At 37.2% G+C, this 16288-nt stretch overlaps 1 protein-coding gene and 1 long non-coding RNA gene across 2 annotated transcripts; both read right to left on the bottom strand.

Moving 5' to 3' along the window:
• Window positions 1-216: 216 nt before the first annotated feature.
• Window positions 217-5700, bottom strand: LOC139952863 (uncharacterized). The gene is made up of 5 exons (XR_011787917.1): window positions 5576-5700; window positions 4026-4128; window positions 1429-1658; window positions 692-876; window positions 217-311 (listed from the first exon to the last, which is right to left on the bottom strand). It is a non-coding gene; the product is annotated as an uncharacterized lncRNA (long non-coding RNA).
• Window positions 5701-7405: 1705 nt separating this feature from the next.
• LOC139952859 (peptidyl-prolyl cis-trans isomerase-like) lies at window positions 7406-14833 on the bottom strand. Its single transcript, XM_071952124.1, has 5 exons — window positions 14767-14833; window positions 12498-12602; window positions 11726-11756; window positions 10618-10803; window positions 7406-9548 (listed from the first exon to the last, which is right to left on the bottom strand). The coding sequence occupies exons 2-5, from the start codon at window positions 12564-12566 to the stop codon at window positions 9340-9342; spliced, it is 495 nt and encodes a 164-aa protein (XP_071808225.1). The 5' UTR covers window positions 12567-12602; window positions 14767-14833; the 3' UTR covers window positions 7406-9339.
• Window positions 14834-16288: the final 1455 nt, after the last annotated feature.

Here is a 16288-nt window from a genome sequence, read left to right on the forward strand (position 1 = left end):
TCCTTACGGGTGGCGAACCCTTTGTCACTGAATTTTTGCTCAGAGTTAAAAATATTAAACCAAATATTTGGGGGGCTCGTTTTTCAAAACTTATTAATTACCTTATATGAAGTGGCGCAACTTTCAATGAATAAGCACAGTAAAAAAATCAGCCTCCTCATCAGTAAGACATCTCGTCGTTGTTGTCGTCGTTGTCATCGTCGGTGTTGATTTCACCTCCTTGTTCCAGTGAGCTCTTGCCTTGAGTTCCTCTCAGTGTAGACAGATCTGAAGATATTGATTCTCTTCAGAAGTACTCAATCTTTTGATGCCTGTAAATCCAAAAATAAATAAATATAAAATTACTTTTACATAAAAAATTAACCTTTCAACCTAAACATCCTGGGGTCGATTTCACAAAGAGTTAGAAAGATGAATACGTTGAAAGTTTCAACAAAAAAGGTTAATTGGTTCTACTTGCTGAGAAAAGTAAAACAGAAAGAAGCAAACCCTGTCACAGTAGCGATGAATCCATCCGAGGTAAAGATTTAGATACAACAAATTACGTTTGCTTTTTTCCCTGAACATGTAAAAAAAAATCGGCCAGGGGTTTCCTTACGGGTGGCGAACCCTTTGTCACTGAATTTTTGCTCAGAGTTAAAAATATTAAACCAAATATTTGGGGGCTCGTTTTTCAAAACTTATTAATTACCTTATATGAAGTTGCGCAATTTTCAATGAATAAGCACAGTCAAAAAATCAGCCTCCTCGTTGTCGTTGTCATCGTCGGTGTTGATTTCACCTCCTTGTTCCAGTGAACTCTTGCCTTGAGTTCCTCTCAGTGTAGACAGATCCGAAGATGTTGATTCTCTTCAGGAGTACTCAATCTTTTGATGCCTGTAAATCCAACAATAAATTAATATAAAATTACTTTTACATAAAAAATGAACCTTTCAACCTAACCATCCTTGGGTCGATTTCACAAAGAGTTAGAAAGATCAAATAAAACAGTGAAAGTTTCAGCAACATGGGTCCATCCGAGGTAAAGATTTTGATACGTCAAGAAATTACGTTTGGTTTTTTCCAAACATTTTTTTAAAAAATGGCCATGGGGCTCCTCAAGGGTGGCGAACCCTTTGTCACTGATTTTTGCTCCTCTGTTTTCAGAGGTAAATATAAAACCTCTGAATTAACCACAAGCCTATTTGTACATCAAAATATTTTGGGGGCGTACGTTATTTTTCAAAATTTACCAAATGTCTATTTTTCAAAATTTACCAAATGTCAACTTTAAGTTTGAAGTGGCGCAATTTTCAATCAAACACAGTTAAAAAAATTGACCAGGGGTTTCCTTACGGGTGGCGAACCCTTCGTCACTGAATTTTTGCTCTTTTGTTTTCAGAGTTTAATATATAAAACCAAATATTTGGGGACTTGTGCAAAACTTACCAAATGATAAATCACCTTATTTGAAGTGGCGCATTTTTCAATTAATAAACACAGTTAAAACATCGGCCTCCTCATCAGTAAGACATCTCTCTGGCATCAGGTGGTCGCCTTTGTTGTCGTCGTCGTCGATTTCATCTCCTTGTTCCAGTGAGCTATTGTCTTGAGTTCCTCTCAGTGTAGACAGATCCGAAGATGTTGATTCTCTTCAGGAGTACTCAATCGCTTAATGCCTGTAAATAAATTAAAAATAAATTGTTTTTTACATAAGAAATGAACCTTTGACCCTAACCATCCTGGGGTCAATTTAACAAAAAGTTAGGACTGGTCCTGACTTAGGACAAACTTAATGCTAGTCCTAAGTTGGACGAGTAACTTGTCTTAACCAAAGATAAGACTAGTCTTATTTCTTTGTGAAGTCTACCGCAGATCCTTAAAGATCCAAGTGCATGTTTTGTTTGTTTCTGTTTTGCTGAATGCTACACTTGTAACCATATTGTGCTTTACACACATGTCATGTAAACAGTGAATTTGTGCTTGTACTAATCCTCATGTAGCACTGAAATCCATAATTCAGTGACGCTCGTGGCTGTTCAACAGTGTTACCCCTGATCACTAGGCCATTTATTTCATACATCAAACCAACTCAGCTCCCTTGGGAATAAACTGCCTGTGCAGCCAAATATGTAGTGACCAAGCTAAACAAATCACAAGAACCATCTCTGCCCTCACAGGTACCTACTAACCCCTGTGCAATCTATGGAAACTGTATGTTAAACCTAGTAGGGTCTACAAGCCTAAAGCCTGGTTCATACTCCCTGCAAATGCGAAGCAAATTTTGAACTGTGTTCAACCCCTTCCAAACATTCTCTAAGAAAACAGGGCTGTGTCGCCAAAAATTCACTTTTCATATGCAAGAACAAGGAACCAGAAAGAAAGAAGCAAAACACTGTCACAGTAGCGATGAATCTTAGAAACAGAAAGAAGCAAAACACTGTCACAGTAGCGATGAATCCATCCGAGGTAAAGATTTCGATACATCAACAAATAAGGTTTGCTTTTTTCCCAAACATTTTTAAAAAATTGGCCAGGGGTTTCCTTATGGGTGGCGAACCCTTTGTCACCGATTTTTTTCCACAGGTAAAATATAAAATCTCTGAAACGAAAAAAACCTATTTGTCTATCAAAATATTTGGGGGGCTTACGTTATTTTTCAAAATTTAACAAATGTCAATTTTTAATTTGAAGTGGCGCAATTTTCAATCAAACACAGTTAAAAAATTGGCCAGGGGTTTCCTTACGGGTGGCGAACCCTTTGTCATCGATTTTTTTCCACAGGTAAAATATAAAATCTCTGAAACAAAACAAACCTCTTCGTCTATCAAAATATTTGGGGGTCTTACGTTATTTTTCAAAATTTAACAAATGTCAATTTTTAATTTGAAGCACTTGGGGCAATTTTCAATCAAACACAGTTAAAAAATTGGCCAGGGGTTTCCACACGGGTGGCGAACCCTTTGTCACTGAATTTTTGCTCTTCTGTGTTCAGAGTTAAAAATACAAAACCAAATAATTGGGGCTTGTTTTTCAAAAATTAACAGTTAAAAAATTGGCCAGAGGTTTACCTATGGGTTGCGCCCCCCTATCACTGATTTTTGCTTTTTTCAGAGGGATAAAACCTCTGAAATAAAATAACAAGTACAAACAAAGATATTTGGGGTTGCTTTTTTTCAAAATTAACAAAATGATAAACCACCTTTTATTCAAAACCAAAATTGTGCATTTATCTTTCAAACAATTTGATAATATTGACCAGAGGTTCCCCTACAGGCAGCAAACACTTTCACTGATTTGTTTTTGTTTCTTTCCTTAAATAAAACAAAACGGTAAACCTAAATATTTTGGGGGGTTATATTCTTCAAAAGAAACCATATGAATAAATCTTATCCAAATTTTATCCATTGTGCATCTTTTTCATAAACCAATTTTAGAAATTGCCAGAGGTTTCGCAGTGGGTGGTGAACCCTTTGCACAGATTTTATTTGTACATCTTTTTTTTTATTAATTCACAGTTAAATATAAATAATAAAACTCTGAAAGAAAAAAATGCAAACAAAATGTTTTGGTGGTTGTAGTATAAACAAATAAACAACATAAAGTACGAACATTTCTGTATGTAAACATCAAGATATAAACCTAAACAATTTCGACATTTCCTGAGATAAGGCCGAGTAAAGAAACATGTTTAGCATCTGGGTTTCTCAATAAAAGGGAAGGAGGAGGGGCTTTTTATTTTTTATTTCAAGATGGCCACCATTCTTTTTAAAATGTCAAATATCCATTGTTTTTATTACTGCTCAAACATACAATACATAAATGAAACGTATTGGTCAAGACATTCAGATTGTTTTATCTTAGAACGTTTAAAAATACCCTTTAAAAAAAATGTGTTTATCTTTATTTTTTAATGTGCATAAAAAAAATATATAAAAAAATGTAAACAATTAAAAAGGAGGCGGCATGTAAAAAGGAAGCGGGCGGGGATGCTTAAAACATGTTTCTTTTTTTAACTTGGCCTAAAACTCCAGTGTTTCACTCACCAGTGGTCCTAGGTCTTTCTGGCTGTAACCTTGTAACGACCTTTAACACTCTTGCGAGAGTTGAGACACAGGTAAGAATGATAGACCACACCATGTAATGCAGCTGTAATGAGAAGAAAGACAAAGAGTGACTTTTCATTCATTCAAAAACATGCTGTCTGTGCTAATGATAGTGATATATGCGGTCACCACTGAGTGATACAAAGATAAAAAAATTCGCTGATAATATTAATAAACACAACTTTACACAAGTGTTACATTTTGTTGAAAATCTGTGAATGAAAGGAAGGTTTATTTTAACTTGTGATGGTCGATTTTGAAATCATGAGTGCCCGGCACCGGCAGGTTGCACAGCACAGACCATGCCTCATCATAAGATTTGAAAATTTTGATAACTTTTCGTATGGCGCCACCACTTTTTCACTCAATTTTACAAAAAGAGATATATCAATCAGGTAAATTAGATACTGTATTATTTCATATCGAATGAAAAAGTGGTGGCGCCATACGGAAACTTTTCTGAAAATCTGAAACATTCATTTAAAGCCATTGGACCCTATCGGTAAACAGTATTGTCCAAGTCCCACACTTTGTGTATCACAACTTATATATATAAAACAAACCTGTGAAAATTTAGGCTCAATCGGACATCGGAGTTGGGAGAAAATAATGGGAAACCCACTCCTGTTTTCGCGCATTCGCCGTGTCATGACATGTGTTTATAAACAAATCCGTAATTTTCGCTAACGAGAATTGAGATTGTTTTACAGTTATCTCAAAAAGTAAAGCATTTCATGGACTAATATTTCAAGAAAGGACTTTTACCATTACCTTCTGTAAACCCTGTAAATTATTTGTAAATCTGTGAACTTTTTTTTTTTTTTGCTGTACCGAAAGGGTCCAATTGCTTTAAAAAAGGTAAGTCAGCAGACAGTCAATGGGGATAACTTTCCGTATGGTGCCATCACTTTTTCACTCATTTATTAGGTAAATTAGATACTATAATATTTCATATCAAATGAAAAAGTAGTTGTACTAAGGGTATTTCTTTTAGGGTTTTTTTCCACAATTAAAAAAAATAGTTTTATTTATTTTGTATATATTTTTAAAATATAAATTATAATATAACATGACTAAACAACAGCGGATGAGCCACCGGGATGCAATCATTACAAAGGATTATATAAAAGGCCTAGTAGTTAGTAGGCTTATTATATAATGTAAATTACAAAATTAATTTATTGAAAACTATGTCTATTTTATTTAATAAATATTTTTTTTATAATAAAAATATTCAACTTTTTTGGAAAACTACAAATGATCAGTCACATATGTCATTTACATCATCAGAGTCAAAGTCATTGAGCTGAATTTGCATTAATGTATTTAATATAATATTCAAAGTATGTTGCGATCATGCAGCAGCCTCCCCCCAGATACGTCCCGACCCCGCCTACCCATTTTATAAATAACGCACAAGTCCAGGGGCCAACCGCACACAACTTTACAATCTCTGGTTTCCACAAGAAATGCATTAATTCTAAACTTACTTTTTGCATTTACTTTGTGAGGACACGTCTTGCATTTCATAACTACCGTTCCTTTTTCAGGAAACGGTAAAATGGAGCCAAATTGCGGGCAAAATTCTCTTGAAGAAGCAAATGACTAACCTCCGTCCATGTTTTTGAGAAATTCTAATCCAGCATGCGTTTCTGAATAGGCCGCGCGTGATTTATCCAGCTGGACTTCATCCGATAACTCAGCGTTGAATTTGGTTTAGGTATCTGACTAGGTATTAAAATAGGAATCGCGTCCTCTGTTGGCGGATTGTAGAGTCTCCCGCGATCAATTTGGCCTCAACACCTGACGTCACATTATTACACTCGTGTATGATAAAGACAGCGGACCAGTCTAATTAAAACCCGCAAGCCACCCCGTGACTAGTTTGGTATTCACTGCTCATGAATATTCATATTCGAATATCATAGTTTATCTAGGCTAGGCAAGGCAATGTGTTTTCAATTTTAAAATACAAATAAAATACAAATAAAATTCATCAAAATGGAATTTAATGTAACTTAAGACTAGTCCTAAGAGTGATACAAATTGCATGGATAGTCCTAAGTTAGGACGAGTAACTGGTCCTAACTCGAGATAAGACTATAGTCCTAACTCTTTGTGAAATCCACCCCTGGTTGTTTATATTTTCATGTTTAAAAGATGCAAGCACTGCTTCAGACCTCTTATTCAAGTACATTTGTAGCAGCAGGCTTGGGGAATTGTTACATAGGAGTGGACGTACCACTAGGACCTGGTTGTTTATATGTTCATGTTTAAAAGACGCAAGCACAGTTTCAGACCTCTATATTAAAGTACATTTTGAAGCAGCAGGTTTGGGGAGTTGTTACATAAGTGTGGACTAACCACTGAGACCTGGTTGTTAATGATTTCATGTCTAAAAGATGCAAGTACTGCTTCAGACCTCTTTATTCAAGTACATTTGTAGCAGCAGGTTTGGGGTGTTGTTACATAAGAGTGGACTAACCACTTGCTAATATTTTCATGTCTTAAAAGCTGCACAGCCGCCGAAGCTCCGCCCACCCAGGTTCAAAATCTCAGTTATCTCAACAATTATATTAAAATAAGGCCATCGTTTTGGTTCAGAATGGAATAATATAGTAATTTGAAAACAGAACTTGTATTAGGCACAGTTTTTTAAATTTTATTTATAACCAGGTCTTAGTAGTAGTTTAAGTAGGCTCATTAGTAAGATCCAGGATCCGTTTTTGAAATGGGGATGGATGTATATACAAATTTGAAAACGTAACTTGTATTTAGGCATGACAATTACAAGGTCTGCAGAGATAAGTATATACTAAATGTATTAATGTGAAATCGACCCAGGCACTTTAATTGCACGCCCCCACCCCCTTGATAGTTAACCACTTGTTGGCCTAGCAACAGCCTACCTGCCTTGGGACCTTGTTCCCCAAGAATAGAAATTTCGGTCAGTCCCAGCATAGAGGAAGGAAGGACCGAGTGCAAGCAACTCATTCAATTACAAGCTATGTGCACAAGTCCTTTCTAAGCTCCTGTCAGAGATATTCCAGTTTCAGAGTTCTTCCCATCCTTGTTCAATATACCCCTGAACCCTTTTTTGTCTCACGTATCAATAAAACACTTGTATGAAGAATACAATTTTCCGGTCAAATTAGCAACAGAGAGTATAATGACAGCTCCAAAAATATCCCATAAGATATAACAAAATTTAGTACAAGTAAAACGCCTTCCATGTCACTGACATCACAAACGTTTTACAATCAACCCAATAAAAATGCAGAAAATTCAAGTAACAACACAAAAGGGGGTGCAACAATTCGTTCATCTTTGCAAACTTCATGGTTTGATTTATTTCTTCGCATCACATGTATATATTCAACACAAATTGTTAAACTGCCCAAAACCCATACCTACGCTGTGCGCCAACGACCTATTTTTATGCAAAAGTATTAGAGTATGAACCCAAGTTGGGAAAGTCCCAAGTTAAAATAAGTCAGTTGCTCAAGTGTTAAAGCATTAGTAGCGCAGCGCATTATGTGTAGGTTTGGGGGTAAAATCTACACTTGGGTAAAATCTACACTTGGGTATGCATAACTAAATGGTCATTCAAACAAGGGTGGGACAAGGCCAACAGATACTGGTGATATAATAGACTGTGCAAGTCTTTAGGTTATTTCAACTCGACTTTCTTAACTGCATCTTTCAATCAGTGAAATTTTGTACAACAATTAGAGAGATGATTAGAATTCTGTCTAACATAATACCCAGGTTTTCAGGAAGAATCTTCAAGGAATTTGTTCATCAGAGAGACGTGGAAAGATAATTACCAAATTACCAAAGGTAATTTTGTGGTTATTCTACAAAACCCTCTCAGATGTTACACTGTAACAGTTTACTGACTGTGCACTTCACAAGATTTTGAAAAAGTCCTGTGAAATCACGTTTTCCTTTTCAAAGTTATTTACGTGGGAAGCCAATGTCCACTGCACTTAAAGACTTGCACTGTCTGTTCCGATATTTAAGCCGTTTCACAATACCTACATGTATAAAAACAAACCAATACACAAGTTTTGCATGGAAACAAAAATAGGTCCTAAACTTGTATAAAGACAGTATAACGAATCATTTATGAAATGATCCTAATTTGGGGGCGACAAGATTTAGATTAAGTTGAATTTCATTCACAGATTGTTAACAACTAAACTTGCATATAAAAAAAACTTGATATTAAATCCTTTGTTAAACCTTTAACAGAGGGCAACTATTAAAGGAACACGTTGCCTTGGATCGGACGAGTTGGTCAAAACAAAAGCGTTCGTAACCGTTTTTTATAAAATGCATATGGTTGGAAAGATGTTTTAAAAGTAGAATACAATGATCCACACAAGTTTGCCTCGAAATTGCGTGATTTTCCTTCTACTGTGCGAACTAACATCGTCGGCCATTTATGGGAGTCAAAATTTTGACCCCCATAAATGGCCGACGTGTTAGTCGACAAGGTAAAAGGAAAACCACGCAATTTCGAGGCATGTTTGTGTGGATCATTGTATTCTACTTTTACAACATCTTTCTACCCATATGCATTTTATAAAAAACGGTTACAAACGCTTTTCAAAGACCAACTCGACCGATCTAAGGCAACGTGTTCCTTTAAATTCTTCCTGCCACTTCTTCAAGAAGTGCTACAACCATTGCACAGAAAAGTCTACACGTACCGGGATGCAGTTTGTGTCGTCGTTTTCATGTGGGGGTAATAAGAATTTTACCCATCACTATATTTGTTGAAACATAATGCTCTGGTCTCTTCATTAGCAGACTAGCAGATAGGTTGCTTCTCTAGCTTACCTTTGTTTATCGACACAGAAATCGACACAGTCAAAATATTTTCAGTGTCAAGTTAACTTCCAAGACAAATTTGAAAATGTTAAGCAATGACAGCTCATAGAAAGCATAAATGTTAATTCTATAACTTAATTAAGGGTTGCTCCTAAGAGCAACTAAACCTTAAAACAAATGAAATTTCTTTGAGACAGACTAATTTTTACTTTTGTTTATACTCTTCCTGTTTTGGGGACAGATCAGTTATCTATGACGGTTTAACCACACAAAAAAACAAAAACACTAAGATTTAAGAACAAGTTCCACATGATACTACCATGGATTTTCATTTCACTACTTCATGCTACGAATTTATTGATACGATCTTGCTATTCAAAGCAACGACCGCTAATTTTAGGGTGCGAAACGGAGCATCCTAACACTGGCCACAGTTATCGATTACGATCTTCTTTGAGGTGGCCCCAGAGCTAGAGCCGAATCCCTCAATCTGTTTAACGATATCCATTCCAGAGACAACCTCGCCAAAGACAACGTGCTTGCCGTCCAAGTGGGCCGTCTTTACAGTTGTAATGAAGAACTGTGAGCCGTTGGTGTCTTTCCCAGCATTGGCCATCGAAAGTTGTCCTAGGTAAAACAAAAGAAGCACCAAAAAAAATAAGTATTTGGGTACATTTTGTACAACACAAAACACAAATGTCCACAGATTTTCATTACAATAACAAGTTTTAAAGAAAATGATGGTAGAAAGCTTCCCTTTAAATATATAAATTGCTGAGAAATGAGTGAAACAATTTCACAAAAAAATGATTTTAAACTCAGTGAGACAAAATCTGTTTTAGTGTTACGTGACTAGCCTGGAAACATTGCTCGGTGATTTTTACAGTTTTCCTCAAAAACTTTGACAACTGATGAAGCTGGAACTTCAAATTATACTGCAAATATCTCCATTGACATTGAGAAGGATTCATGTCATGGGATACAACTTAATGTACAAAAGGGGATAGCAAATTTAGGTCTTCCTTTGGTCCGTGATGGAAAATAGTCTGTGCATCAGGTTACATTTAAAGAAGTACAGATATCAAAATTATTTTTGCAAATGGTGTCCCACTCATTTGTCTTGCCTAGCAAAGAAACTTGCTTACAATTTTTTTTCTTCTGCTGAACGGCTCTAAGAAACTGGGCCAAGAAATGTTAAGGTTTATCTTCTTTTTTTGTTTTTTGGGGTGGGGGGGGGGGGCAAAAAAAAAAAAAAAAACATTTTTTGTTTCTTTACAATTAAGAATGGAAAAACCGCATCCCTTTGTTAAAGCCATTGGACCCTTTCGGTAAACAGTATTGTCCAAGGCCCACACTTCGTGTATCACAACTTCTATATCAAATAACAAACCTGTGGAAATCTAGGCTCAATCGGACATCGGAGTCGGGAGAAAATAACGGGAAAACTTACTCCTGTTTTCGCGCGTTTCGCCGTGTCATGACATGTGTTTATAACAAATCCGTAATTCTCGTTAACGAGAATTTATATTGTTTTACCGTTTTCTCAAAAAGTAAAGCATTTCATGGACTAATATTTCAAGAGAAGTCTTTCACCATTACCTTCTGTAAACCCTGTAAATTATTTGTAAATCTGTGAACTTTTTTTTTTTTTGCTGTACCGAAAGGGTCCAATGGCTTTAAAAGGAAGACAACTTACCTGGCTTGGTGTGCTTCAGGTTGAAGTTCTCGTCCGGAAACTTGGCTCCGTAGATACTCTTTCCCCCAGTCCCGTTGTGGTTTGTGAAGTCGCCCCCCTGGCACATGAAATTTTTGATCACTCGGTGGAATGACGAGCCCTTGTAGCCAAATCCCTTCTCACCGGTACACAGAGCACGGAAGTTCTCTGATTCAATAAAAATATACATATGATTTATTTATTTGCAAGGGGCCCTTGCTAAATTGCAGCATGGATGACAAATTTGACAAAATGTACCTCGTGTGAAAGGACCTTGTAAAATCATTTCGAACATTGCTTCATTTTGACGGAGGTCTAAACCTGTGACAAATTCTTCTGCTAACAGAAGTTTTTAAGAGGACATGCGCCAAATGATCGTGTAAAGGGAACCTTCGTTTATTTAACAATGTTCTGTGCAAAGTCTCCCACACTGCAAATGCAAGACAACTCGTTTGAATGAACCTTTGCATCCCATGCAAGGGGATATTTTTTCCCTCGCTGAAATTTCATATCGGCCACTTTCTTAATCACAAAACTTCCAAGTCGAATGCTATTCTAGAAAGCCACTCTGCTTGAACTTGTTGGGAAAAAAAATCACACTTTTGGGGGAAAAATCAAATTGTCTTGACAACTTGCTGACTTTGCGCTGCCAACCTACGTCGGGCCAGCTAAAAACCTGATTTGGTCACAAACTGTTTAGTTTTGGTTCAAAATACCAGGAGACAGAGGAATTCAGCTTATCCTTAGTCTGGGTTCAAGACCTTCCTGTTGTTTTTTTTCTTCTTGAAATCTCTACTCCTGCTGTCAATTTTCCTCGCTGATAGAGTCGCCAATAGAGGGCACTATCAACCAAGAACAGTTGTCAACACCTAAGCACCGCTTTCACAGGAGGTATCTAATTATTTCACAATTCATGTGATCGCAATATCCCATGATAGCGGTCTATGCTGAGAGTGTGCCCTCAAAAAGGCTCTTGTGGCAGGGGATAATACACAAACAAAATCACAACAGGAGAGTGTTGAACCAAGACTAGCTGATCCAATGAAGAATCGCATAGCTGAACTTTGAATTGATTTGTTTCTTTACACACCTGCAGTTTTGGGAACAACATTAGCGAAGACCTGTGAAGAAAACAAAATGTGACAAATATTTTAAAATGGAAATTGGGAAAAACTTATCTAGGAATTCAATTTAAAAGATCAGCTGGTTTTGCCTGAAAGTTGGTCAACTGCATACGGCAGGGTCATGCTGTTGTTAATATTAATAATTTATCAATACCACTGGCTTTGAAACGCTTAAATCTACCACTCAGTGACACTACTAACTAACTAACTTTCAATTTATATAGCGCCTAATAACTAATACTTAATTCTCTAAGCGCTTTACATTAGTGCCCTGGTCATAGGGCCAATAACATCCCTTTTTAATGTTTCTCAGCTCCCTTGGGAGTACACAACCTGGGCAACAGTTTATATCGCTCCAAAAGCTTTTTCATTCACAATATCAACCTCTACCTTCGCAGGTACCCATTTATTCCTCTGGGTGAAGAGAAGCAATTATAGTAAAGTATCTTGCTCAAGGACACAAGTGTAACGACCGGGATTCGAACCCACACTCCGGTGAAAACGCACCCGAACTTGATTCGATGCTCTTAACTACTCGGCCATGACACTCTTAACTCAAACATTCAGTATTTTTTCTATAAGGCATGCAGCCAACCTAAGTTTTTGAGACCTTTTTCCCTTCACATAGCACCATGTAATGGTTTACAAGCCCGACATAAATTAGTCTGAATTCAGATAAAAGACTGACAAATCTCATCCCTGTATTAGTTAAAAACACAAGCCCTGCCCTGAACTTACCTCAAACTCAATTCTACCAATTGGTGTGCCACCAGCACTCATATCGAAGAAACATTTTGGGTTTGCCATGATGATGATAAACGTACCAAAGTACCAATTCAGCTTCTGAAATAGTGATTAAAAGGGAAGGTATTAAGCTTGGGCGGTTCCAGAAATTTGGGGCTCGGTTCCGGTTCCGAAAAAAAGCTCGGTTCTGAGACATACCCGGTTCCAATTCAATATAAAACATAAGCCGCCCGTCCCGAGCTCACACACACACAATTGAGCCGATCTATTTTAACTGGAAATAACCAAGTTAATCAGACATCGGTTCCGAGCTCAAACACACACAATTGGAGCCGATCTATTTTTAAAGAAAATACCAGAATACCCACCCCAATGATCAGACATCGTGCCACCGAGCACCTATTTTCCCTGCATTTAAACAAGTCTTTGATTTAGCCGGCAGTACGATCGTTGTGTAGCAGTATGTCCGTAGTGTAGTACATCCGTAGTGCAGTACATCCGTAGTGCATGCAGTGTGTCGTCTCTGTACATACAAGTGTACTATGCCTGTACATGCCTGTACATACATACATACATACATACATACATACATACATACATACATACATACATACATACATACATACAGCACTGTGTGTTTTGTGCATGGGGCAAGCTTTTATGAATATGGATATATCGGCAGCCAATCACAACGTGCTGTCTATACATGTACATGTATATGCATGACATGTACATGCATACATGTGGTGGTTGTAGAAGATGCCTATGTGTGTGCACTGTGTATGCAGCCACATGTGATAGTCGATACTCATGTCGGCTTGAAGCCTTTGCACGCTGTATCTGCGGTCACCGCTTTCAACATCAAGCCTCAATTTCTAGAGCCGGTTCGTCGCAGGATCGGCTCCACAGAGCCTTTTATAATTGGGACTCGGTCTTTTAAAATCGGAACCGTCAAAAGCGGGTACCCGGTTCCACAGAAGAGTGGAACCGCAAGTCCGGTTTTCAATTTGGAACCGGGTAGAACCGGGTAACCGAAGGGACCGCCCAAGCTTAGAAGGTATACATTTTATAATGACAATAAAAAAACTTAGTACAGCAGCTTTCCATAGTACAAGTTCGAGTTCGGCGTCACTTTATATGCGCACACATGTTACACGCGCGCACTCAAAATTGATACATTTTTTAGCGCGCGTACGCGTAAGTGCGCGAAGTTGCAATGGAACTAACAGGGATATAAATAAGCGTGCGATACAGTGCAACGTGCAAGGTTTACACAATGTATGCTGATTTAGTGGCCACTTATACGCTATTTTCCAAAGCCGGTCTTTATACTACCGTTAACACTCCCACACGTGACCGGGTTTTGACCAATTAGACTTGAAACCGTCCAAGGTATTTATTAATATGAAATATTGATTAAATTAGTATATAATTATACTTAAATGTAATATTTATAATTATTCCTTTTGTTTTGGTAAAATTTTAAAATAAGTGATAAAAAGGAGGCAGCATTAGTAAATCTTTCCTAATAAACAACTTTGTCAGGACCACCATAACTTCATAAAAGACTTGGAAACGGCTTTTTGTCATCATGATTTAGAGTTTGATTTGACATTTTTTGACTTTTGTTGGATAACTTTTCGTATGGCGAAACACTTTTTCACTCATTTTTACAAAAAGGGATATCTCATTGAGGTTAATTAGGTACTATATTATTTCATATCGAATGAAAAAGTGGTGGCACCATACAGAAACTTTTACAGACTTTGTTTCAGAAAGTACCTGTCATGCCTGTGCACCTCCAAAATAATTGTAAAAAGTAAATTCCTTCAACCGTTCTCTGACTCTGGTCTGGACATGTGTAAGGATATAAATTGGCCTAAATTATGGTAGCTAAAGTGGTGGCTAGATGTGGAATTTTAGCCCAGCTCAGTGAATGAATAATTCGAATTTGCTAAAAACACAACCACGTGCGGTTTGCCAAATACCCCACTAAGTGCACCACACTGCATCAGTGCATGCCGACTATACTTCAAGTTGTACAACAGAACACACCCGGGGCAACCATGCATGAAGTTGAAGTGACTGAACAAAACAAAAAATACCCGACATTTTACTTGCCCCGTTTGCTTAATTTCAATCATAAATTGAGTCTCTTAACTATAAATAATCAGTCTTTATCATCCCCTTACTTAAATTCACTCATTAAAATAACGCATTCGGTACATTTGGCCCAACTTTAGCGAAAATTTTGAGGACCTACCTTATGAGGAACTGTTCCGTGACTAGCGAGAAAAATCCAGAGACCGATTTTCCTGCACCTGGATCTGATCCAGACTAAATCCAAACAACCCCCGTACAGTATCGAGTTGGGAACCAGACCGGTTAAAAAAAAGGAGTTTACATATAGAACGCAAAAGAGGCACAAATTGTTGTAGATGCCAATAATCTTACCTTTTTTAACAACTAATCCAATTTGCTCCCGTTTTTTAATAACAACCCCAGTACTTCAAAAGTGAAATGATTCTCAACAAAATGCTTTATACTATTGAAATTTGCTGTACTTCAAACCACTTAATTTTAATGCCATTAATTTTAAGAGTGATTATCAAACCCATATAGAACTTTCCGCTGTAAGTTCCTTCTTCAGCAACATTGTGGCACATGATAATTTTCCTATTAGTTGCAAGCAAAATGAAGTACGTGGCAAAGTAATAATTTATGATCAAAGTAATAACTTATTCATATTAGAAGTTGGCTGGCCGTTACAACCTGACCCCTCCCCTTCTCGAAAAGCTACGGTTCCCAACAACCCTGAACATTTGATGTCACTCACTTCGAGGCTAGGGGAATTTTGCCCCCTCCAATTTTGGAGAATAATGTATTTTTATTGTTGTGTCTTCATTAATTTGTTTGACACTGTGCGACACTTTTTAGACAATAAAACAAGATAATATATGTGCGGTTCCTTATGCTCCCCTGGTGAGCTAAGCCTGTAGCGAATACTGCTGGATGAGGTTTATAATTGGGCTTCATACAGGAAAACTGCTGAATCCACTATGTGTAACTTATAAAAATAAAAAAAATAAAAAGTTAGTGTAGCTTATGGGTATAATACCAATAGCTAATTATACCCAAACAACCGTGTGCGCTGTGCTACACGCATGCTTCTACACTTGCGAGCAACGCTGACCAGCCATTTCACAAAACGCTTGGGTATTCTAAAAGTCTTAAAGTCCCAAGATGAATCCTAAGTTATGAAGAGTTCGCTGAAATCGATGGCTGCTACTTGGGCTTTTCCCAATATTGGTTCATACTTAAATACTTTTGCATAGTGTGTTGGAGCACAGGGTTCTGGTACTGGGTTGGGGCAGTGGAACAATTTGTGTTGGATAGGTTAAGGGTAAACTTAAAAAAAGTGTGTATTTTTTGATCGTGTCAATACTTGCATTTTGCACATTTTCTGAAGCATCCTACGTGACACCAATACAAGCACCAATACAAGCGAGTGCGCAATACAATCACTTTTGGGAGCCAACCGTTTTCTTCTTCTTCTGCACATCCCTACCAGAGGTTAGTGACATAAGGTATACATGTACATAACATGCTGTCCATGGTACTGAGGCTGAAAGAGACTAGTATATGGGCAGGCATTATAAAACAAACAAAAAACAAAAACCCCAACAACTAATATTCTTTATCCCCGATGCAAATTTAACATCTATAATACATTATATTTTCCTGATTTCACATTTTATTTAATTTCCTGCCTAGGAAAATTGTCA

Source organism: Asterias amurensis, chromosome 21 (assembly GCF_032118995.1).
Source record: "Asterias amurensis chromosome 21, ASM3211899v1".
Lineage (NCBI taxonomy): Eukaryota > Metazoa > Echinodermata > Asteroidea > Forcipulatida > Asteriidae > Asterias > Asterias amurensis.

Excerpts from the sequence above, each read along its gene's own strand:
- LOC139952859 (XM_071952124.1), bottom strand. The coding sequence starts at position 12,566 with ATGGCAAACCCAAAATGTTTCTTCGATATGAGTGCTGGTGGCACACCA. Across the intron at positions 11,757-12,497 it reads TTGGTAGAATTGAGTTTGAG|GTCTTCGCTAATGTTGTTCC; the intron begins GTAAGTTCAGGG and ends TTTTCTTCACAG. Across the intron at positions 10,804-11,725 it reads TGTTGTTCCCAAAACTGCAG|AGAACTTCCGTGCTCTGTGT; the intron begins GTGTGTAAAGAA and ends TTATTGAATCAG.